Source organism: Nycticebus coucang, chromosome X (genome assembly GCF_027406575.1).
Source record: "Nycticebus coucang isolate mNycCou1 chromosome X, mNycCou1.pri, whole genome shotgun sequence".
NCBI lineage: Eukaryota > Metazoa > Chordata > Mammalia > Primates > Lorisidae > Nycticebus > Nycticebus coucang.
The window spans coordinates 32,312,166-32,336,855 of NC_069804.1; the positions used below are offsets into that span (position 1 = coordinate 32,312,166).

The following is a 24,690-nucleotide window of genomic DNA, read 5'->3' on the forward strand; positions in this document are numbered from 1 at the left end:
GTCAATGGCAAATGTACAACAGGGGAAGCGTAACCCATTATGAGGTAATGGATATGGCTAGAGGTTGCTTCATTACCTTCACTGGCTGAGTGGCTGGTTTTTCCTTGTACAAATGCTGCCCTTTAGACAAAATCCCTTCCACATCCGGCTGTTTAGCTTGAACTGCTGCTTCAGTTTCCTGGGGAAAAGAACCCATATAGTGCAGATTAACTTCACAGTTAGCAATAAAATTACTAAATTTAAATATACCCTTGGAGACTCCACATGTATCGCAGATCAATTTCTGCTTGGTACACAGGGGCACAAAAATATAGCTTCTGGTGCACAGGAAAGAAATAGAGGTCTCTGTGAAACACGATAAAGTTAAAAAAATTAACCTAATAGCCTCTTAAATTACATATTATGTAATAAAAATATTATGTAGAAACGCAGCCACTAACTTTATACTTTCAAAAAAAGTAAAAGGCAAAATGAGAGGTATAATTTATTAATATTATTTCTATGGACAAATACTAGTATTAGCTTCAATAATCTCAATCATCCTCATGTTCTTTTTACTTTATAAACGTCTTCTTCTATGAGATTCAATTTTGGGCTTTGAACCTAAAAGTTTCTTTTGAAATACAAATCAAACGAGTCTTTCCACATCACTGTCAAAATTATTAAATTTCTTTCCAAAGAGTAAACAATTAAAGCATAGTATCAAAGCTTATTATTTATTAAGCAGTCAAATTAAATAGGCCTTTTGAGGAATGATTAAACTAATTTTTTTTTATTGTTTGTTTTTCCTTACCCCTGGAGAAGACTAAAGTATGACAGAAAAAAATCCCTTTAGATATATGAATAGAAAGGGTTTTGTTACTGGCTGCTGTCTAGGTCTCTGAGGACAGGACAAAAGAAATGTGCATAAATTGAAGCTGAAGGAAGTGAAGTTAAATATTACAGAAGACTTTCTGGATGGAACACTTGTTAAACACTAGGACAGAGTATCGATTAATCAATGTCAGGCATCAGTCAGAGCTTGGGCAATCTTCCCCAGAGAGCAGCTCCTGATTAACCTATATCTCTCTTCCTCTCTCTCCTACCCTGGAGCCTCCCTGCACTGCTGTGTGTACGTGTCTTCATGCCACTGTTTCTTTTATATAGTACGTTTGTACCTGTTCTCTCTCAGCCCATCAGTGTAAGAAACTCCTGAACCCAAATTACAATAATATCATACCGCACAGTAGGATGTGTGGCAATTTATGGATACTCAGTTAATGGTCTTGAGAGACTATTTCTCTGGGTCTTATAATAAATACCAGTGGAATACAGGCACTTTGATTATGGGTGTCCTAACTAACCTTTTGTTTTAATGGTACTGTGTGCAAACTTCAGTTCCTTTAGAATAGAAGTTTAGCATTTCACTCTTATTACACTATTAATTGATGGTCTCACTGCCCATTGCCAAGGGTACTGTTACCTCAAAGTATTGTACCCAAATACCATAATTCTTGTCTAGAAGTAGAAATAGCTCTGATCTCAGATCAGGAATGGGAAACATCAAGTTTTGGGCACTGAATTCTGAATGGGCCCTTCATTCACCCTTAAATGCCCAATTTTCAAAACATTTTGGTATGGTAAATGGTTACATGGTCTCAATACTCTAAGAGCGAAAATAAAATAGACTATTTTAGGGAGGCGCCTGTGGCTGAGTGAGTAGGGTGCCGGCCCCATATGCCGAGGGTGGCGGGTTCGGACCCAGCCCCGGCCAAACTGCAACAGAAAAATAGCCAGGCATTGTGGCGGGCGCCTGTAGTCCCAGCTGCTCAGGAGGCTGAGGCAAGAGAATCACGTAAGCCCAAGAGTTAGAGGTTGCTGTGAGCCGTGTGATGCCACAGCACTCTACCTGAGGGCTGTACAGTGAGACTCTGTCTCTACAAAAAAAAAAAATAGACTATTTTAAAAGAAAGTAGAGAAAAGAGGGAAAAAGTACATCTTTAGCAAGGTAAAAATGATTTAAGAAAAAAAAACAACTGCATCTTTCCACTGATACATGTATGATTTATATACATCATAAATTACCAAGCCAAATCCATGTGTGGTATCTAAATTATATGTTTAAAATTATACATGCATTACACATCTAAGCTGATGAGTTAACTTGAAGCAATATTACCAACATTTTGTATATGTTTATCTAAGGCAAAGAACTATTTTCTATTTTTTTACTGACTACCAGAAACTATTCTCGTGATGTTCAATATTAATAATTACTGCTAATAGACAAAGTTTTTTTTTTTTTTGGCCGGGTCTGGGTTTGAACCCGCCACCTCCGGCATATGGGACCGGCGCCCTACTCCTTGAGCCACAGGCGCCACCCATAGACAAAGTTTTTAATTGGCTTCATCACAGGCAGAGATTATCAACAATACCATAGTTACCATTTGCATAATGATTATACTTACCTTCCCCAAACCCTGATTCAAATAGATAAGAAAATGAGGATAGTGTGGCTGGGATAATAGTAGTGGTGGTGGTGATGATGATGTGAAAAACTTGCCTAAAATTCCATGGAAAGGAGGAGAGTTAAATAACATTCAAACATAGTTTGGGTCTGAATCCAAAGTTCATGTTATTTCCACTAATATAAGCTACCTCTTTGCATCTCATAAGAATTTATAATCTCCAAAGGACTTGTTCTAATTAGCATTATTTCTAAGCATAAAGAAATTTTACTTCACCATCTGAATCCATTTCACGTTATTACGTGTGCTAATAAAATGTCATACCTCTCTGATAATAAAGGAGAACCAAATTTGGACTACAAAGCCATGCGTAGAGATTCCAGATAAACCCTGTAGCCAAACCATGTGAGATGAGGCACAATGGGTCAGTAGAATTGTGGCCACTTGGTGTGACAATAATCATTGTCTTCCACGTAAATTTTTGAAAAATGATACCAAAGAGCCCTGTTCCCACTGCCACTCTGAGGTCGTATTTAAACCATTCAACTCCTTTGTAATGCCTTGCAATTATCAGAAGTACCATGTGTATATACAGTTTTGGACACAGAATCCTCTATGACAGTAAGACCCATATCTACCTTGTTTAGTCATTATATCCTTGGCAGTGCCTATCACATAGGTAGTGATAAATCAAAAAACACCAAATGGGCCAATATCATTGCACTTTGAGCCTGTGGGAATTGTGTTAGGCTGGATATTGATAGAGACATTTGTTCACGCAGACAGTTGGATGTTTTCATGACAGACAATTTTCTTTCTAAATAAATTGCTAGAGTTAAATACAGACTCGGTTCTTCTACTTCTGGATTTGATTTAATCATTATTTTTTAAAAGTTTTACATCTTCATGTTATTGTTTCCAATAGACCTTAAAACCATTTCTGTGGAAAGTTCAAATGGGATTATTTTATACTCAATTAATCCTTTCATTAACTTCCTTTTAACTAAAATTCTATTTTTTCACTATTTTCCTTATTAGCTAAATTATTTATATAATTTAATCTCCATCTAGGGAACCAAGGAAAGATCACAAATATAAATGTTTTACCAAACAAAGGAATATGTTACATAACAGATTCTGAAAGTGGAACCTCAAATCAGGCATTTTATAATTACTATACCTGAAGTATAGTAAATATTGATTAATTTTGGTTTGTAATTTCAATGGAAGAGGAAACCTGGATTGTCTAGAAGACTGTGCTTCCCATAAAACCCAGGAACTTCTATGAATACTAAAACCTGTCATGTGCTAGCATATAGTTTGTGGTACCCCAAAACAATTACAATTGTAACAGCAAAGATCACTGATCACAGATCACCGTAACAGTTTAAAAAGTAATGAAAAAGTTTGAAATATTTTGAGAATCACCAAAACGTGACACAGAGACACAGAGTGAGCACATGCTCACTACCTTCCAACCCTCCCACTTCCCTTTCCTTCACTCATTTCTCCTGGAATGGATGTACTCTCTCCAGATTCCCTTATATCTCACTTGCCCCAAATAGAGATAAACAATATTTGATGCATTAGATACAACTGTTATTTTTATTTATTATTTATTTATTTATTTTTGCAGTTTCTGGCCAGGGCTGGGTTTGAACCCACCACCTCCGGCATATGGGGCCAGTGCCCTACTCCTTTGAGCCACAGGTGACACCCAATACAATTTTTATTTTTCATAGTATTTTTACAGTGAAACCTTTCACACTGAACTTCTAATATTGTTTAAACTTTTCAAAAAGATCAGATTTCTTAAAATATAATATGTATTCATAAGATACCCACTGCATTATTCATTCAATATATTTATCAAATGACTTTAAGAGCCTACTATATGCTAGACACTGGGAGACAGCACAAGAAAAATTTCTAGTCTTTGCACACATAAGGTATATAGGTGTATGATATCTATGTATATACATAGATATGTGTATTCAATATTTATAATAATATACACATCCACATTAAGTATGACATGTACATATGATATGCATAGGCATGTGTGTGACTGCCTATAGACACATGTATATACATACAGACATACCTCATTTTATTGAACTTTGCTTTATTGACTTCATAGATAGTACATGTTTTTACTAAAGGTGAGTGGCAACCCTGAGTTAAGCAGGTCTATCGCTGCCATTTTTCCAATAGCATGTGCTCACTTCACATCTCTGTGTCACATTTTGATAATTTTTGTGATACTTCAAATGTTTTCATTATTATTAGAACTGTTAAAGTGATCTGTAATCAGCAATGTCTGATGTAACCATTGTGATTGTTCAGAGCAGCTATATAAGTCAATGAACTTAATTGATAAATGTTGTGTGTTTTCTTTTTTTCCTTTTATTTATTTATTATTATTATTTTTTTTATTGAGACAGAGTCTCACTTTGTGGCCCTCGGTATCATAGCTCACAGCAACCTCCAACTCTTGGGTTTAAGGGATTCTCTTGCCTCAGGCTCCCAGGTAGCTGGGACTACAAGTGCCTGCCACAATGCCTGGCTTTTTTTTTTTTTTGTAGAGACAGGGTCTCACTCTGGCTCAGGCTGGTCTTGAACCTCTGAGCTCAGGGCAATCCACCAGCCTCAGCCTCCCAGAGTGCTAGGATTACAGGCGTGAGCCAGAGCTCCCGGCCAATGCTGTGTGTTTTCTGACTGTTCCACTGACTGGAGATTATCTCATCTCCCTTTCTCGCCTCAGATCCCCCTATTCCCTAGGGCATATGAATATTGAAATTAGGCCAATTATAATAATAACCCTGTAAGAGCCTATAGGTCTTCAAGTGAAAGGACAGGTCGTACATTTCTCACTTTCAATCTAAAGCAAGAAATGATTAAATTTAATGAGGAGACATGTGAAAAGCTGAGATAGGCCCAAAGCATCAAACAGATAACCAACGTTATGAACACAAAGGAAAAGCTCTTAAAAGAAATTCAAGGGTGGTGCCTGTGTCTCAAAGGGGAAGGGCACCGGTCCCATACGCCGGAGGTGGTGGGTTCAAACCCAGCCCCGGCCAAAAACCACACACACACACAAAAATAAATAAATAAAATAAAATCTAAAAAAATAAAAAAAAAAAAAAAGCAAAATGGCAAAAATTAAAAAAAAAAAAAAGGAATTCAAGATGCTACACCAGGGAACACACGAATGATAAGAAAGTGAAACAGCTTATGGCTGATATGGAGAAAGTCTGAATGGTCTAGACAGAAGATCAAAGCAATAATAACTAAAGCCTAATCCAAAGTAAGACCCTAATTCTATTTAATTCTAAAAAGGCTGAGTGAGGTCAGAAAGCCACAGAAAAAAAGTTGGAAGGCATCAGGGTTTGGTTCCCGAGGTTTAAGGAAAGACGCCATCTCCATAACATAAAAGTGCAAGGTGAAGCAGCCAGCACTAACATAGAAGCTGCAGCAAGTCATTCAGAAGTTCTAGGTAAGATCATTGATAAACATGATTGCACTAAACAAGATATTTTCAATGTAGATGAAACAGCCTTCTTCTATTGGAAGAAGACACCATCTAGGACCTTCATAGCTAGACAGGAGAAGTCAATGCCTGGGTCCAAAGCTTCAGAGAATAGGCTGACTCTCATGTCAGGGGATGATGCAACTGGTGATTTTAAGTTGAAGTCAATGCTCATTTAAAATTCTGAAAATTCTGGAGCCCTTAAGTATTATGTTAAATTTACTCTGCCTGTGCTCTATAAATGGAACAACAAAGCCTGGATGACAGTCTATCTGTTTACAACAAGCTTTACTGAATATTATAAGCCCACTATTGAGACTAACTGCTCAGAAGAAAGATTCCTTTCAAAATATTAATGCTCATTGACAATTTACCGGGTTACTCAAGAGCTCCAGTGGAGATGTATAAGGAGATTAATCCTGTTTTCATGCCTGTTAACACAGCATCTATTCTGAAGCCCATGGATCATGGAGTACTTTCTAGTTTCAAGTCTTATTATTTAAGAAATATATTTCATAAGGCTATAGCTGCCATAGATAGTGATCCCTCTGATGAACCTGGGCAAAGTATACTGAAAACCTCTGGAAGCATTCACCATTCTAGATGCCAGTAAGAACATCTGTGATTCATGGGAAGAGATCAAAATATCAACTTCACTAGGAAGTTGGAATAAGTTGATTCCAACCCTCATGAATGCCTTTGGGGTGTGTGTGTCAAGATTTCAGTGGAGCAAATAATTGCAGAAATAATAGAAATAGCAAAAAAAAAACAAAAAAAAAACTAGAATTAGAATTGGAACTTGAAGAATTAACTGAATTCCTGCAATCACATGATAAAATTTGAACAGATGAGGAAGGGCTACTTATGGATGAGCAAATAAAGTGTATTCTTGGGATGGAGTCTTCCCCTGAGAAAGAGGTTGTGAACATTGTTGAAATGACCAAAAACGATTTAGAATATTTCATAAACTTAGTTGATAAAGCAGTGACAAGTTGGAGAAGATTGACTTGAATTTTGAAAGAAATTCTACTGTGGGTAAATGCTATTAGATAGTATTGCATGCTACAGAAAAAAATATTTCATGAAAAGACAAGTCAATTGATGTGGAAAACGTCATTTCTGTGATCTTTTAAACAATTGTCACAGTCACCCTAATCCTCAGCAGCCACCACGCTGATCAATCAGTAGCCATCCATATCGAGGAAAGACCCAACACTAGCAAAATGATTATGACTCACTGAATGCTCAAATTATCATTAAAATTTTCCAGCAAAAAGTATTTTTAATTAAGGTATATCCATTTTTATACATAATCTATTCTATAATTAAGAGAATACAGAATAGCGTGAACATAACTTCTATATGCACTGGGAGACCAAAACGTTCATATGACTCACTTTACTATAGTAGTCTGGAACTCAACCCATAATATCTCCAAGGTATGCCTGTATATGTATAAGTATGCTAGGAAAGAAGATAAAATACAGAGAGAATGACAATGAACTCTATCTTAGATATGGACTAGGAGAGGCCTCTTCTTTTAGCAGGAAACAGAATGAAACATGAAATGTCCCATATCAACAGATTGGAGAAGAGTAGTCTAGGCAGAGGAAAAGGCAAGTGCAAAGTCCCTAAGCTGGTGAGGAACTTGGCTAATATAAGGAGTTGAAGTGGTATAATACTCTGCTAACATAAATATGCATAGGATCCTGCTGGTGTTAGGGAAGATAGAACAAAGCGTGCACATTCCCTCTCTCTCTCTCTCGATTGTATATACCAAGAACTTTTTAGTTTGTGATATTTATTAGAAACCAACCCTGATCTGATCCTTTTAAGATGATAGCTCTAGTGGTATATTGGTAAAAACAATTTTAAGGATAGAGGCTGGTGGAAAGACCATAGTTAGGAAACTCCTTTACAAGTCCAAGTACTCATTGAACAAACAGGAGCAGCATGGATATTCAGGAAGCATCACATTTTTTTTTGAGACAAAGTCTCACTCTGTCACTGGGCTGGAGTATAGTGCAACTTCAAACTGCTGAGTTCAAGAGATCCTCCTTCCTCAGCCTCCCATGTAACTGGGACTATGGGCTGACACCAGCACGTGTGTCTAATTAAAAAAAAAATTGTAGAGCTGGCAAGGGTAGGGGTATCTCACTATGATGCTATGGCTGGGCTTGGACTCTTGGCCTCAAGCAATTCTTCTTCCTTGGCCTCCCAAAATTCTAGGATTACACTTATGAGGTACTGCACCCAGCCCATACAGAAGGATCATTTTTAAGAAGATGTTGTGGGTATAAGATTGGAAGGATTTGATCAGGGAGAAGAGAATTTTGAGAGCCACTGAAATTCGATGGCTTGTGAGGAAGTAACTAGGGGTATAAGGCAGATAGGTACACTTGCGTGTAGGAGCATTTTAATGTGTTCATGTTGGGCTCAGGAACTAAGGTACCTGTAACACTGATGCAGATGTACAGGAAAAACAAGCTGAGTGTGCAGATTAGTGGTCAGACTAAAAATATAGACGTGGGGTGTAAAAGCAGCAGTTGGAAAAAAATTTCCCAGTGATACTTATAGAGTGAGTGAAGAAGAAAGGGTCAGAATTAGGTATATATTTCCACAGGATAAAAGAATCAAAATGAATGAATGAAAGGCAGAACAAGGGAGCAAAAAGAGTAGAAAAGTTGAATCAGGAGCTTGTAGAAACTCCAAAGGGAAGTGAAAAGAGAATTACATGGCTGTCACCATGTTGTATATTATAGATGAGCAACAAAGCTAAAGAAGGGACACAACTAATACTGAATATATCCTTCATGGGAGGTTAATCAAAGAAAGGGAGCTCAAATCCAGGGCTCTCTGTTTCTCTTGTGAATAGAATATTAGAGATGTGCTCCTCTAAACATCACTACATGTTCCTCTTTTTAAAATTCAGCAACCAGATAGATTTTTAAATTATCTTTTATTTTATTTATAAATATTAGTTGTCTATTCAGCAACCAGATAGGTTTTGAAATTCTTTTATTTTTATTTATAAATATCAGTTGTCTACTTTTTGAGACTTTGGGAAAAAAAAATAAGAAGTTAACTGATGACTCCATACTGAACCTCAGAGTCAAAGCATTCTATAATAGACATACTTTTATTTGACAATGTGAATGTTACTTTTTTTGCATTATTATTATTATTGCTCAATGTTTCGTTGCAGCAGTCATCTGATTTCTTTTCTGAATATATTTATCTTCATTCTTTACGAGGTTTTTTGTTTCTAGTTCTTATCTTAAACATTGCTAGTTATTGAATTTTAAACCTTTTTGATTTTGTGAAGGCAAGAAGCGGAAACCAAATAAACACATGTATATGTAAAAAAATCAATAACCATATTTCAACATAAAAAAAAACAAAATTCAGCAACCAGATAGGTTTTAGGCAATAATAAGCTGACTAGATAAATCTTAACACTGGTAGCAACTATAACAAGACCAATTAGTTTAGCTTTTGCCTTAAGTGAAACAAATGAATGGCAATGTTTTTCTCTGGAAAATTAAGAGACATACACACACAATCTTTAGTGATAATAATTATGAATGAAACTTATAGGAGTATTGATTCATTCTCTAGGATAAAAATTAACACGGGGCGGCGCTTGTGGTTCCGTGAGTTGGGTGGTGGGTTCAGCCCCAGCCCCAGCCAAACTGCAACAAAAAAATGGCCAGGTGTTGTGGCGGGCACCTGTGGTCCCAGCTACTCGGGAGGCTGAGGCAAGAGAATTGCCTGAACCCAGGAGTTGGAGGTTGTTGTTAGCTGCGACGCCACGTCACTCTACCAACGGCGATAAGGTGAGACTCTGTCTCAAAAAAAAAAAAAAAAAGAGAGAGAGAGAAAAACAGTCGTACAAAATTGTGATAAGTTCAAATGTAAAGTATATTTTAGGAGGACTGGGAATTTTTTCCTTTAAAATGACTTATGACTGCAATCCAGTGTGAATCCTGTACCTTCATAAAATGAATACAAATAGTCAATAATTTCATTAATGTTTCGGGTGTGCAGCCAAGTGATCAACATCTTTATCTCCCTGACTTATATTCTTCTATCGCAGAGAGTTCTAAAGATTGCAAAGAACAGATGCCACTATTCAGAAGGCACCAGAAAATAGACAGGGTGAAGAGATTGCATTCAATATTACAAAGAATTTCCATAAGAAATGCATACACAAATTAGAATTAATAAAATCCTCGTTGGGCAGCGCCTGTGGCTCAAAGGAGTAGGGCGCCGGCCCCATATGCCAGAGGTGGTGGGTTCAAACCCAGCCCTGGCCAAAAACTGCAAAAAAAAAAAAAAAAAAGGTAAAAAAATAAATAAATAAAATCCTCATTGACAAATGAACAGATATGACAGCAAGGCTGACATTAAGGTAGCCCAAGCATCACTGAGTCCTCCAAGTCCTAAGCAGATGCTTGATAGATGGTAGATTAGGGTACAGGTGGCACGCCAAATGAAATGTCAGTATGTTGCGCCTGCAGGAGGTAAAATATTCCCTCTTCAGTTCACCAGATTAGCTCTAGAATCTATAGTCTAGATTTAGTCACCTGGTGAAAGAACATTACAAAGTCACCTCATTTCTCTCCATAGAAATGTTTTCTATTAGTGTGTCATCTTTATTGTCATCTCTTCATCCTCTAATGACATAATGAAGATTTTAAGTACCTAGATGAGATTTACTGTTGGTCCTATAGAAATAGAGCAATAGGTGAAAAGAATTCATGTTCAGCTCTGAATTCTTTGTGGTTACTTCTCTTTGGCACATTTCTGGAGAACTGGATTTCTAATTATATGCACCTTTAATAAATCACTTTAGAAAGACCATTTTGAAGATGAATTTCCACAATTTACCTCACTACATTTATTTGCAGTTTGAATTTATTAGTTCAAAGATAGGTTATTCAGGGTAAGTTATTATTGCTTGAAGGGTCAACTATAGTAAATCTAATTAATTTCACTTAAAATATCCTTTAGTATATTTTTCTTAAATGAATGTGAGGAAAATACACTTTAAGAAGCTGATAATAATCCTAAAAATTGAATGATAGGTGAAATAAATTCAAAATTTTTGGTAGCCCTCCATGCAAATAAAACTCAACTCAGTGACTAATTTTCACATAAAATGGTTTCAATTTTGACCAAAGTATATTGCTTAAACATTAATTTTTAACTCAACATCTTGATATGTTGTTTAGGATATTGTATCGTCATTTATAAGTGGCATATGTTTGTAATTTCTCCTTTATAATAATATATTTTCTCCAACTTTAATATCAGGTGTACCCAGATCAAGTAGAATGATTTTGATGTATTTCTTCTTTTTCTATTGTCTATAAGATTTAGCATGATCTGTTTTTTTTGAAATTATCTTTTATTTTTATTTATAAATATTAGTTGTCTATTTTTTGATACTTAAAAAAAAATAATAAGAAGTTAACTGATGACTCCATACTGAATCTCAGAGTCAAAGCATTCTATAATAGACATACTCTTATTTGACAATGTGAATGTTACTTTCTTTGCATTATTATTATTATTATTGCTTAATATTTTGATGTGGCAATTGTCTGATTCCTTTTCTGAATGTACTTATGTTCATTCATTCTTTACAAGATTTTTCTTTCTTTCTCACTCCATCACCCTCCGTAGAATGCTGTGCCATCACAGCTCACAGCAACCTCCAGCTCCTGGGTTCAGGTGATTGTCTTGCCTGAGACTCCCAGTAGCTGGGACTACAGGCATCTGCCACAACGCCCAGCTATTTTTTGTTGCAGTTTGGCCAGGGCCGGGTTCGAACCAACCACCCTCCGTATATGGGGCCAGTGCCCTACTCACTGAGCCACAGGCTCTGCCCAAAGATTTTTATTTCTAATCCTTATCTTAAACATTGTTATTGTTATTAAATCTTAAGTCTTCTTAATTTTGTGAAGGCAAAAAAAAATGGACACCTAATTAACACATGTATATGTAAAAGATAAAAATAAAAATTAAAAGTGGAAAAAAAACTCAACTCAGATAAAACCTGACTTAGAAAAGCTAAAAGCCACAGACAACCTTAAAGAAGCCTCATGACTACACAGAGGTGATAAATGCTGCTAAAATTCTTAACTATGCTGAAAATGGCAAATAGCTACTATAAGGATATTGCTGGTGATGTTAATCAGTTTGATTTAAGCATTCTACATTGCATATCACATCATGACATTGTACCCCATATATGTATACAGTTATGACTTTAATGAAAATTTAATAAAAATTCAAAAAATTCAAAAAAGATTAATTGCTATAATAACAGTAACAAAGAAGAATTGCTAAACATTTACTATATGTCCAAACATGATACCTTTCATATATTTTTCCTAATACTTAACATTCTTACAAAAAAGAGTTCATCTAATTTCACAGATACTATCACCAAATCCCCACTTTCTTCCTCATTCTGTTGTGTATACGATGTGAACAGGTGCTTATCATGACTTCTTGCTAAAACTGACAGACATGTTTCTTGATCTTATGTTAAATCTTTCTCCTCCTCTTTAATTCCAATACATCCTCCTATATTCTTCCAGCATATCATATGAGAAAAAATCCTGTCTCTTCCCACAGAGAAAGTAATAAATTCTTACATAGCCTTGAAAATGCTCCAAGGGTTTCTTAGTGGGTTTATGATTGCCAAACCTCTGATATCCAGGTCAGAGAATGGTTCGAGTAAACCTTTTATCTCACAAATGGCCTCACATCTTTATATGATTTAAGATAAGGTGAAGAAGGCCACCACTGAAATGAAAACATAGCTAATTATAGTGGCCAGGTTTTGTAAGTAGAAAGTGTTCAGCTTCAAAGAACATTCAAAAGAGAAAGGCTTCATGGGACTTCCACAAAAAATACTCACTTCTAATAATGGAACATTTCCATTTAAGTTTCCTTCCCCTGCCTTATTCTTAATGACCCCTGCAATGCAAAATTGTGCACCAGGAGGTAATATCCTTATGATATGAACAATAGTTTTATTTTATTTAGAGTGTTAACAATTCACTATTGACAATTTGCATTGATTAGGTAATAAGGAGTAAGTCTTTGTTAATACTCACAAAGAAAATATCATGGTCTATTTTTAGATCCAGTCCTGATAGGTTTCTAAAATGATGAATACCAACCATTTTTAGCTTTGGTTATTTCTTATTAAATGGCATTGCTAATATTGGCCAGCTGCTATTCGGACAAACAGTGAAACAAAGGTTAATGATGAAAAAACCACTTTTGAACATGAAAGGTGCAAGCCATATGCAAATTAATACTTACATTTTTTAAGAAGTGGTTTATTATTATATTTCTAATTCAACAGTAAGTTGATTTCGTGTGTGTGTAACCAGAAATTTGATGTTCTTAGGGATAGCAAGGATTGCCTTGTTTTCTTTCACTGAATTTATTTAAGTTTTCTTCATCTTACCTATTGCTAGCCTTAGAATATGTGAATATATGTTATGGATATATATCTCAAACACTATAAGGAGGATATCAACACCCTTTTCATATATGTTCAAGAATTCATATATTTTTTCATTTCACATTTATTACATGTTTACTGTGTTTCAGCGTGTGAGCTAGGAACTTGGAACATAAAAATACAGGCACAAAAACACACGTTAAAATTATAACAACCAGCAAGGTGCAATGAACAATGAAGCTCAGAGAAGGAACTGATCAGTGCTTTGGTTGATGAGTAAGAGGGTCAAGAAAGAAAGGCTTGAACAATGGCTTGGAGAAAAAACAGCTTGTGTACCTGGTTTACAAGGTAGTAGTGATGATAGTGATAAAGTATTCCAAGAAGGAATCTGGAATATTCAAAGGCAACACCAGAAGCAGTAGGGAGATACCACGTGGGAGAACGAGAAAAATGGGGCAAGAATAGAAGACAAGGGGCACAGGAAAGAAAAATCTTTTATACCACCCTCAGAAGAGAAGGAGAAGCTACAAAAGAGTTTTAAACAAGGGGATTGTACTTTTATATTCTAACTGGTCTTCTAAAAATGAATATATATAAATACATGAATAGATAGAAGGTTTACTATTAATGCATGCTTTTTATTCAAATAAGCTGATCTGAATGATGTATGCATTCTGCTACTGAAAATAAAGAAATTTACGATAAAAATGACAGCTTTTGTTTTATGAACATAAGTGTCCATTCGCTTAGCACTTTCTTATTTATAAAGAGTATTTTCTGCCAATGGGACTATTTTGTTGACCACCACAATCAATAGTTTTTCTATCTAATCTATCATTGATTGGAAGGACCATTATTGTTATATATACTGGCAAGAATGTTAAAAATTTAAAGTTTGTAAATACTATCTATTGTATAACAGATCTCAACTTCAGAGATGTTGAAATATAAAACAAATTTGTTTTGGAATCAATGAAAGTCTAAGATATTGGTAGATACTACAATTAATTTATTCAAAATTATTCATTCCTTCTCTTAATACGATTGCCCCGTGGGTAAATAGACTTCTTCCTTCTTTGATTTTGGGCTTCATCACATGCTTTACTTTGATCATTAGTCTCTGTGCAGAAGTAACTGTATGGCAGCTCTGAGCTGGATCTTTAAAGGCAACTCAAGATTTGCTAGCTCCCCTTTCTCCTAACGTTCACCATGAGAGAATAACATGCCATATGAGAGCTGCTTTTCAGCTTGAGTCCTTGAACGAGAAGACATTTGGAGCAGAACCACAGTCTAGAATGAGAAGACTTTAATTTGATCCATAGTGTGAAGCAAAGCTACAGTTGATTTGCAGAAACATGAGTGAGTAATAAATATTTGTTGTTATATGTCACTGGAATTTTAGGGTCCTTTGTTACTGCAGCAAGAGCTGGCAATTACAATATTACAGTAAAATAAATATACACACAAAATATATGGCTTTCTGGGATAAAAACAAAAACAAAAACAAAATAAACCTACAAAATAAATGTAACCTGGTCACATATATCGACTGCCCTATCTCTCATTTCACATACAAACTGTTTGGTAAAAGAGTAGGAAGAAATGAAAAATGAAATGGAATCAATATTCTGTTAGAGTCTGACTTCTCCAGCCTAAATTGTCAGGCAGACTCTGACAAATGAAGGCTGACGGATGGAAAAACACAACATTGTACAGTTGAGTTTCTTTCACTTTCTCCTCATGCTGGGTGACTGTTCTTTTATTTATCTACAATTAGGTTTGCTAGACCACTACAACGTGGCTCTCTTTCACTGTAACTGCATGCTGTCAAGTACGTCCCAAGCTGACTGACAAAGAATGACAAGTTCTCTCTTTTCCTTTGAGCTAATCAAGGGCAGCCCACCCAAGAGAGGATTTTTTTCTGAGTTAGAGATTTATGGATTTCAAAAATAATCTGTCCTCATATATGAAGCATAATGCAGTATTGATTTTTTAAGTGGCAAGTGTTGTGAAACCAAGAAGATATAATCTACTAAGCCCCATACTTGAAATGTTCAAGGTCAACAAAAGAGTGAGACTGGGTGTGATCATTAAGTAATGAGAATGACATCCAGAAATCTCTCTTGGAAGCTCTCCCCTCTTCAGGTAGGAGATTCAAAGTCTTTGGGCAGTAGAATTCTTTTGGAAAATGAAATATTAATATTACCACCCCGAACAAATTACCTGATTTATTCAATAAATATTTACATATACCTATTATGTATTAACACTATTTTAGGTACTAGATATGTAATATTGAATAAAACAATTTTTTCCTATCCACAGTAAGTTTATATTTTAATGGGAAAAATAGGCAGTAAAAGATAAATTATGGTGTATCAGAGAGTGTAAAGTGCTAAAGAGAAAATGGAAGCCCATGGGATGGGGATAGGAGACATATGTATGGGGTACAGGGAGATGGGATGTAGACATTTAGAAAGAGCCTCCAGAGAAAGGCTCACTGAGAAGGTGGTATTTAAATGAAGATCTGAAGGAAGAGAAGGAATGAGTTTTTGGTGGGGGCTGGGTTTGAACCCACCACCTCCGGCATATGGGGACCTACTCTTATGGCATATGGCGCCCTACTCCTTTGAGCCACAGGTGCCGCCCATAAGTGAAGGAATGAATCCAGCAGACAACTAAGGGAAGAATGATCCATGTGGAGGAGATATCATATACAAAAGACCTGGGGCAGCTGGTATATTCAACTGAAAAATAAGGAAGCCAGAGAGGTGGAGCATGATGGCGGACAGGACGGATGTTTAGCTCATCTCTTCCCACAACATCAGGTGAGAGTGAGGGGGCTAGATCTTCCCCTGCGTGGAGTGTTGGTATAGATAGGCAGCTGGAGGTGTGCAGTGAAGTGGTGGATTGCTGGACTTGAAGTGTAATCCGGAGCTGTGGAGTTTGTTAGAGAAATTTCTGGGCCACTATTGAAGCAGTGCCAGCGGCCACCCGGTACCTGGTGGACGGAGGTGGCAGCAACCAGCCCCTTCCCCACGGAGGACTGCAGTTCCCAGTCCATGGGGAAACTAGGTGTTTTGTGGAAAGTTGGGTGAAGTGTGGCCTCCAGAATGGAATTTGGCAACCATTTGGAGCAGCAGGGGGCTAGGCAGCCTGACAGAAAATTAAGGGGAAAGGATCCTGCCTAGGAAACAGACACATTTTGAAATGTCAGAAATGGTGACTGCCACGGGCACCTTTTCCCAGAACAGCAGGTGTGAATGAATGGACTAGATCATTCCTGACAGGGAATATTGGTGTGGACTGGCAGTTCGGGGTGTGCAGTGAACTGGTGGATTGCTGGACTCAAAAGTGTAACCCTGAGCTGCAGAGACTGACGGAAAAGTCTCGGTTCCACTGCTGAATCGCTGGGTGCCAGTGGCAACCCACTTCTCCCCCACAGAAGATTACAATTCCCAGTTCATGGGGAAACTAGGAGCTGAGTGGAAAAAGTGGTGAAGCATGGACTCCTGCGCCAAATTTGGAGGTCAGATAGGGGTATGGTCTGGAACAAGACAGCCAAGGCTAGGTGGCCAGTCAGGAAACAGACATATTTTGAAATTCCAGAAATGGCGACTATGGACCAGGTATGGTGATAACAGTGATAACAGTGTAAACCATGATCAGGCATAAGCCTGGGAACCACTTACAGCGCCAGCTGGTGTCCAGAAAGTATATTGCAACACAAATATATTCCTACTGAAGTTGACCCCTATGTCATATGTATAGTCGTGTGTGTATATATATATATATATATATATATATAAAATATTTTTGTGGTTGGTGCCTTTTATTTCTGTTTCTTTTTTCATCCTTTTCTTGTAGGAATTATTGTTAATTTTTTTTGTTAATACTATTTTTTTCCTCTTCCTCTTCTTCCCTTATGGTTGCTGAGAGTGCTTACATCGGACTTTTAGAGTTTCTTTTTTAATTATTCTATGATTATCATCATTTTTGTTGTTGTTCTTTGTATGTTTACTTGTTTCTGATTGTGCATCTGTGTGCTTGTGTGCCTGGTAGCTTTTTTTGTCTGTTTATTTGGTCATTTGGTTTCAACGTGTTTTGTGTTTTGCTAAATGCTCAGATTAGCTACTTTCCCTAACTCCAATTTTCACATTCAACAAGAACAAGGGGGAAAGGGGTACGATGTCAGACTGGAGCCAGCTTTCTTCAGAAGTTCCAGTCCAGAGGGAGAGATAATGGCCAGAAAGAACCCAACAAAGCCAAAGGAGGGGAGCCAAGCTGAGAGAAGAGATAGATAACTGCACATCTTTCCTGCGGAGGCAAGCTACAACTTCAAGGAAACAAATTTCAGGTACAGATATCATCCCAAAGAGGACATGTGTCCGTCCTCTCTCCTAAGAGAGCTGCTTGCTTCCTGTGGGATCTCTACTAGTGAGTGATGAACTAAGGTTCTCCTCCCTCACCCCACCAGAGAGAATTGCTAGAAGCTGGGACTCCTTCTCTAGAGAGCCCCTGCTGCGAGCCCAGGAATTCCCTTGTCTGGCAGGAAGTTTGAACAAATATTTTCCTTGCCACCTTGAACTTCCAGTCTACCCTTCCCCCCTGGCCTGGCGGTCTAGAAGTCCAACCTCTGCAGAGACCAGAATGTCTGCATTTTGGGGCTACGGATGGGCATTGCATAGACAGAGGCAGTGCAGCTGTGGTGTATCTGTGAATCCAATAACAGTACAGAAAGACATAGAAGGAAAGGTGACTGACCGGGCCCTGAGAAAGTGTATCTCAGCAGCAGGCAGAGGCTTGGGTCTCTGCACTATGGGTGGAGACTCAGGAACTGCTGAGGTGCACGAACCCAAGTGGAGACACCTCCCATCCAACATCAGCATTAATAGAGCGATGCTGCTGGGGTCTAATTTTAGAGAGTCATCTCCCCAACTCTGTGGTTTGCCAGAGGGAACCATACTTACCCCTATAGGGATACCAGAGCTGCAGAACAGCGGCAACAAAAGTGCGGTGGCTGAGGGAGAAATTCTTTTGCTGTTTGGATATCCTCAAGTTTAGACTGAGCTCAGGTGGAACTTTCTCCAGTGCCTGAGGCAGGCAGGCTTCAGCTTCCCCTGCTGGATGGTGGCAGAGGGTGGTAACCACGAGGAGGAGGCATTGACTTTACTTTGACTTTGGCAGGCACATAGCCCTGGCACATGTGCTTACTGGACAGAACTGGGCCACAGAGACTGGGTTAACAGAGACTGCTGGTGGGGCTACCAGAGACTGGGGTTACCAGAGTCCAGTAGTGAAGGGTGAGCGAGGTGGCAAAACAGGCATCAACCCCCTTGCGCCAAACCTTCTACTGGATGGGCCTTTCTGACTCCTTGGAGCACCAGAGGTGCTCAAACCACACTTGAACTACCAATAGACTCCTAATATCTAGTTGCTGGAGATCTTTTGAACTCTTCAGCTAGAGAGTCAGTGCTGTTTGGGACAACTGGTTTGGAACTCTTGAACTGGACAAAACACCTAAGGACTCCCCAAGGTGGTACCCTGGTTTTGTTGTAGTGGGAAGGTTTGATTTTTCCACTTCCAGATATTACCTGTGGGGGACTGGATATCCTATTTGCTTGTACTTGTCCAAAGCTGAGACTACAACCCAGAGTCACTGATTCACTAGGATTGGACAGAGATCAGCTGAATACAAGACAAAGCCACCTAGCTCCACCACACCAAACAGACCTCCAGAGTCACAGACTATAGTACTGTACAGGTCCTTTGAAAAATTGTAGAGGAAAAGTTGCAGCCACCAGTCCAAATTCTTTGGTGAAGGCCTGGTCAACCACAACCCCAGAAGTCTCCAATCCAATTTCACCTTACCTGCTCATCTAGCTAAACAATAAAAAACAATCACGGGGCGGAATCAGTGGAAAAACTCTGGCAACATGAATAATCAGAACAGATCAACTCCCCCAAGGAATAACAAACCAGCTGAACTAGAGGATCCCTTTCACAAACAGACGGCTGAGATGTCAGAAATAGAATTTAGAATTTGGATGGCAAATAAGATCAACAGAATGGAAATAAAGTCAGAGTTATAAATTCTAGGAACAATTCAAAAGATGTCTCACGAATTCAATGAATTCAAAGACAAAATCACCAAAGATTTAGATACATTGAAAAAAGAAGTAGCAGCCTTCCAAGATATGAGAAATACAGTAGAATCCCTCAGTAACAGAATGGAGCAGGCAGAAGAAAGGATTTCTGACATCAAAGACAAAGCTTTTGAATGCTCCCAAATGCTCAAAGAGGAAAAGAAGTGGAAAGCAAAAACAGATCATTCTCTCAGAGAGCTCTGGGATAATTCGAAGAAAACTAATATTCGCCTTATAGGGATCCCTGAAGGTGATGAAGAAGTAGCTTTGCAAGGCACAGAGGCTCTTCTTCAAGAGATTATGAAAGAGAACTTTCCACACACTCGAAGAGATTCTGAAATTCAGATAGCAGACAGTTTCAGAACCCCAGCACGACTCAACCTGAATAAGACATTCCCCAGGGACATCATAATTAACTTCACTAAAGTTAATATGAAGGAGAAAATTCTGAATGCAGCCAGACATAAGAAAACCATAACCTACAAGGGGAAGAATATTACAATAACTGCAGATCTCTTTGCTGAAACCTTTCAAGCTAGAAGAGGGTGGTCATTGACTTTTAATCTCCTAAAACAAAATAACTTTCAACCCAGGATCCTGTATCCAGCTAAACTGAGTTTCATTTATGATGGAAAAATTAAACACTTTAATGACATTCACATGTTGAAGAAATTTGCCATAACTAAACCAGCTCTCCAGGATATTCTCAGACCTACCCTCCATAATGACCAGCGCAATCCTCCATCACAAAAGTAAACTCACTCAGAAACTTTTGATCAAATTCCCAACTTCCACAGTGACAAAAGGAACAAAGTGTCCACCGATCTTTCAAAAAACTCAATACCCAAAATTCTACTAGGCCTATCAATATTCTCAATTAATGTGAATGGCTTAAATTGTCCTCCAAAGAGGCACAGGCTGGCTGACTGGATCTAAAAATTCAGGCCAGATATCTGCTGCATACAAGAATTTCATCTTACCTTAAAAGATAAATATAGACTCAGGGTAAAGGGATGGTCATCTATATTCCAGGCAAATGGAAAACAGAAAAAAAGAAGGTGTTGCAATTTTATTTGCAGATACAATACGCTTTAAACCAACAAAAGTAAGGAAGGATAAGAATGGTCACTTCATATTCGTTAAGGGCAATACTCAATATGATGAGATTTCAATTATTAATATTTATGCACCCAACCAAAATGCACCTCAATTTATAAGAGAAACTCTAACAGACATGAGCAACTTGATTTCCTCCAGGTCCATAGTAGTCGGAGATTTCAACACTCCTTTGGCAGTGTTGGATAGATCCTCCAATAAGAAGCTGAGCAAAGAAATTTTAGATTTAAACTCAAGCATTCAACATTTGGATTTAACAGGCATGTACAGAACATTTCATCCTAACAAAACTGAATACACATTCTTCTCATAAGCCCATGGAACATATTCCAAAATAGATCACATCTTAGGTCACAAATCTGACCTCAGCAAATTTAAAAGAATAGAAATTATTCCTAGCATCTTCTCGGACCATCATGAAATAAAAGTGGAACTCAGTAAAAAAAGGAATATGCATACTCATACAAAAACATGGAAGCTAAATAACCTTATGCTGAAGTATATCTGGGTCATAGATGAGATTAAGAGGGAAATTACCAAATTTTTGGAACAAAACAATAATGAAGACACAAATTATCAGAACCTCTGGAATACCACAAAGGCAGTCCTAAGAGGGAAATTTATAGCACTGCAAGCCTTCCTCAGGAGAATGGAAAGAGAGGAAGTTAACAACTTAATGGGACATCTCAAGCAATTGGAAAAGGAAGAACACTCCAATACAAAACCCAGCAGAAGAAAAGAAATAACCAAAATTAGAGCAGAATTAAATGAAATGAAAGCAAAAGAATTATACAAGAGATCAATAAATTAAAAAGTTCTATTTTTTTTTTTTTTGCAGTTTTTGGTCAGGGCTGGGTTTGAACCCCCACCTCCAGCATATGGGGCCAGCACCCTACTCCTTTGAGCCACAAGCACCGCCCTCAAAAAGTTAGTTTTTTGAAAAGGTCAATAAAATAGATAAACCTTTGGCTAACCTAACCAGGAAATAAAAGAGTAAAATCTGTTCCTCAGATTCCTCAGAAATTCAGAAAATCCTTAATGAATATTACAAGAAACTTTATTCTCATAAATATGAAAATCTAAAGGAAATTGACCAATACTTGGAGGCACACCACCTCCCAAGACTTAGCCAGAATGAAGCGGAAATGTTGAACAGGCCTATACCAAGTTCTGAAATAGCATCAACTATACAAAATCTCCCTAAAAAGAAAAGCCCAGGAAGAGATGGCTTCACATCAGAATTTTACCAAAACTTTAAAGAGGAACTAGTACCTATATTACTCAACCTTTTCCAAAATGTAGAAAAAGAAAGAATACTATCCAACACATTCTATGAAGCAAACATCACACTGATCCTGAAACCAAGAAAAGAGCCAACAAGAAAAGAAAATTATAGACCAATATCACTAAAGAATATTGATGCAAAAATATTCACCAAGATCCTAACAAACAGAATCCAGCAACACATCAAATAAATTATACATCATGACCAAGTCGGTTTTATCCCAGGGTCTCAAGGCTGGTTCAATACAAGTAAATCTATAAATATAATTCAGCACATAAACAAATTAAAAAACAAAGACCATATAATTCTCTCAATTGATGCAGAAACAGCTTTTGATAATATCCAGCATCCCTTCATGATCAGAACACTTAATAAAATTGGTATAGAAGGGACATTTCTTAAATTGATAGAGGCCATCTACAGCAAACCCACAGCCAATATCGTCTTGAATGGAGTTAAATTGAAATCATTTCCACTCAGGTCAGGAACCAGGGAAGGTTGCCCATTGTCTCCATTGCTCTTAAACTTTGTAATGGAAGTTTTAGCCATCACAATTAGGAAAGAAAAGGTGGTCAAGGCTATCCACGTAGGGTCAGAAGAGATCAAACTTTCACTCCTTGTGGATGATATGATTGTATATCTGGAAAATACCAGGTATTCTACTACAAAACTCTTAGAAGTGATCAGGAAATACAGCAGTGTCTCAGGTTACAAAATCAACACTCATAAATCTGTAGCCTTTATATATACCAACAATAGCCAAGCTGAAAAAACAATCAAGGACTCTATTCCGTTCACAGTAGTGCCAAAGAAGATGAAATATTTGGGAGTTTACCTGACAAAGGATGTGAAAGATCTCTATAAAGAGAACAATGAAACTCTAAGAAAAGAAATAGCTGAAGATGTTAACAAATGGAAAAACATACTATGCTCATGGCTGGGACGAATCAACATTGCCAAAATGTCCATACTACCCAAAGCAATATACAATTGTAATGCAATCCCTATTAAAGCTCCATTGTCATACTTTAAGGATCTCGAAAAAATAATACATCATTTTATGTGGAATTAGAAAAAAACTCAAATAGCCAAGACATTACTCAGAATTAAAAACAAAGCAGGAGGAAAATGCTACCAGACCTCAGACTATACTATAAATCGACAATGGTCCAAACAGCATGATACTGGCACAAAAACAGAGAGGTAGATGTATGGAACAGAATAGAGAACCAAGATGTGAATCCAGCTACTTACCGTTATTTGATCTTTGACAAGTCAATTAAAAACATGCAGTGGGGAACAGATTCCCTATTTAACAAATGGTGCTGGGTTAACTGGCTGGCGACCTATAGAAGACTGAAACTCAACCCATACCTTTAACCTTTAACTAAGATAGACTCTCACTGTATTAAAGATTTAAACTTAAGGCATAAAACTATAAAAGCACTAGAAGAAATTGCAGGGAAAACCCTCGAAGAAATTGGCCTGGGAGAATATTTTATGAGGAGGACACCCCTGGGCAATTGAAGCAGCATCAAAAATACACTACTGGGACCTGATTAAACTAAAAAGCTTCTGCACAGGGGGGCGCATGTGGCTCAAAGGAGTAGGGCACTGGCCCCATATGCTGGAGGTGGTGGGTTCAATCCCAGCCCTGGCCAAAAACTGCAAAAAAATGATAATAAAAAAAGTTTCTACACAGTCAAGAACACAGTAAGTAAAGCAAGCAGACAGCCCTCAGAATGGGAGAAGATATTTGCAGGTTATGCCTCTGACAAAGGTTTAATTACCAGAATCCACAGAGAACTCAAATGTATTAGCAAGAAAAGAACAAGTGATCACATCTCATGTGGGCAAGGGACTTGACGAGAAACTTCTCTAAAGAGGACTGAAGAAGACAGGCATACGGCCTACAGACACATGAAAAAATGCTCATCATCCTTAATCATCATAGAAATGAAAATCAAAACTACTTTGAGATATCATCTAACTCCAGTAAGATTAGCCCACATTACAAAATCCCAAAACCAGAGATGTTGGCGTGGATGTGGAGAAAAGAGAACACTTCTACATTGCTGGTAGGAATGCAAACTAATACAGTCCTTCTGGAAAGATGTTTGGAGAACACTTACAGATCTAAAAATAGACCTGCCATTTGATCCTATAATTCCTCTACTAGGTATATATCCAGAAGACCAAAAATGACATTATAACAAAATATTTGTACCAGAATGTTTATTGCAGCCCAATTAATAATTGCTAAGTCATGGAAGAAGCCCAAGTACCCGTTAACCCACAAATGGATTAATAAATTGTGGTATATATACACATGCAATATTATGCAGCCTTAAAGAAAGATGGAGACTTTACCTCTTTCATGTTTACATGGATGGAGCTGGAACATATTCTTCTTAGCAAAGTATCTCAAAAATGGAAGAAAAAGTATCCAATGTACTCAGCCCTACTATGAAACTAATTTATAGCTTTCATATGAAAGCTATAACCCAATTGTAGCACAAGAATATAGGGAAAGGGGCAAGGGAGGGGAGGGGAGGTGGAGGAGGATGGGCAGAAGGAGGGTAATTGGTGGGACCACACCTATGGTGCATCTTACAAGGGTACATGTGAAACTTACTAAATGCAGAATATAAATGTCTGAACACAATAACTAAGAAAATGCC

General features: G+C 37.5%; 1 protein-coding gene across 6 annotated transcripts in view; it reads right to left on the reverse strand.

Moving 5' to 3' along the window:
• DMD (dystrophin) overlaps positions 1 to 24,690 on the reverse strand; it is a 2,416,375-nt gene that overhangs the window by 807,574 nt on the left and 1,584,111 nt on the right. For all 6 annotated transcript variants that reach the window (XM_053581215.1, XM_053581214.1, XM_053581218.1 and 3 more), the window contains one exon: positions 77 to 178. In XM_053581215.1, coding sequence (XP_053437190.1) covers positions 77 to 178 — 102 coding nt within the window. The remainder of the gene's footprint in view (positions 1 to 76; positions 179 to 24,690) is intronic.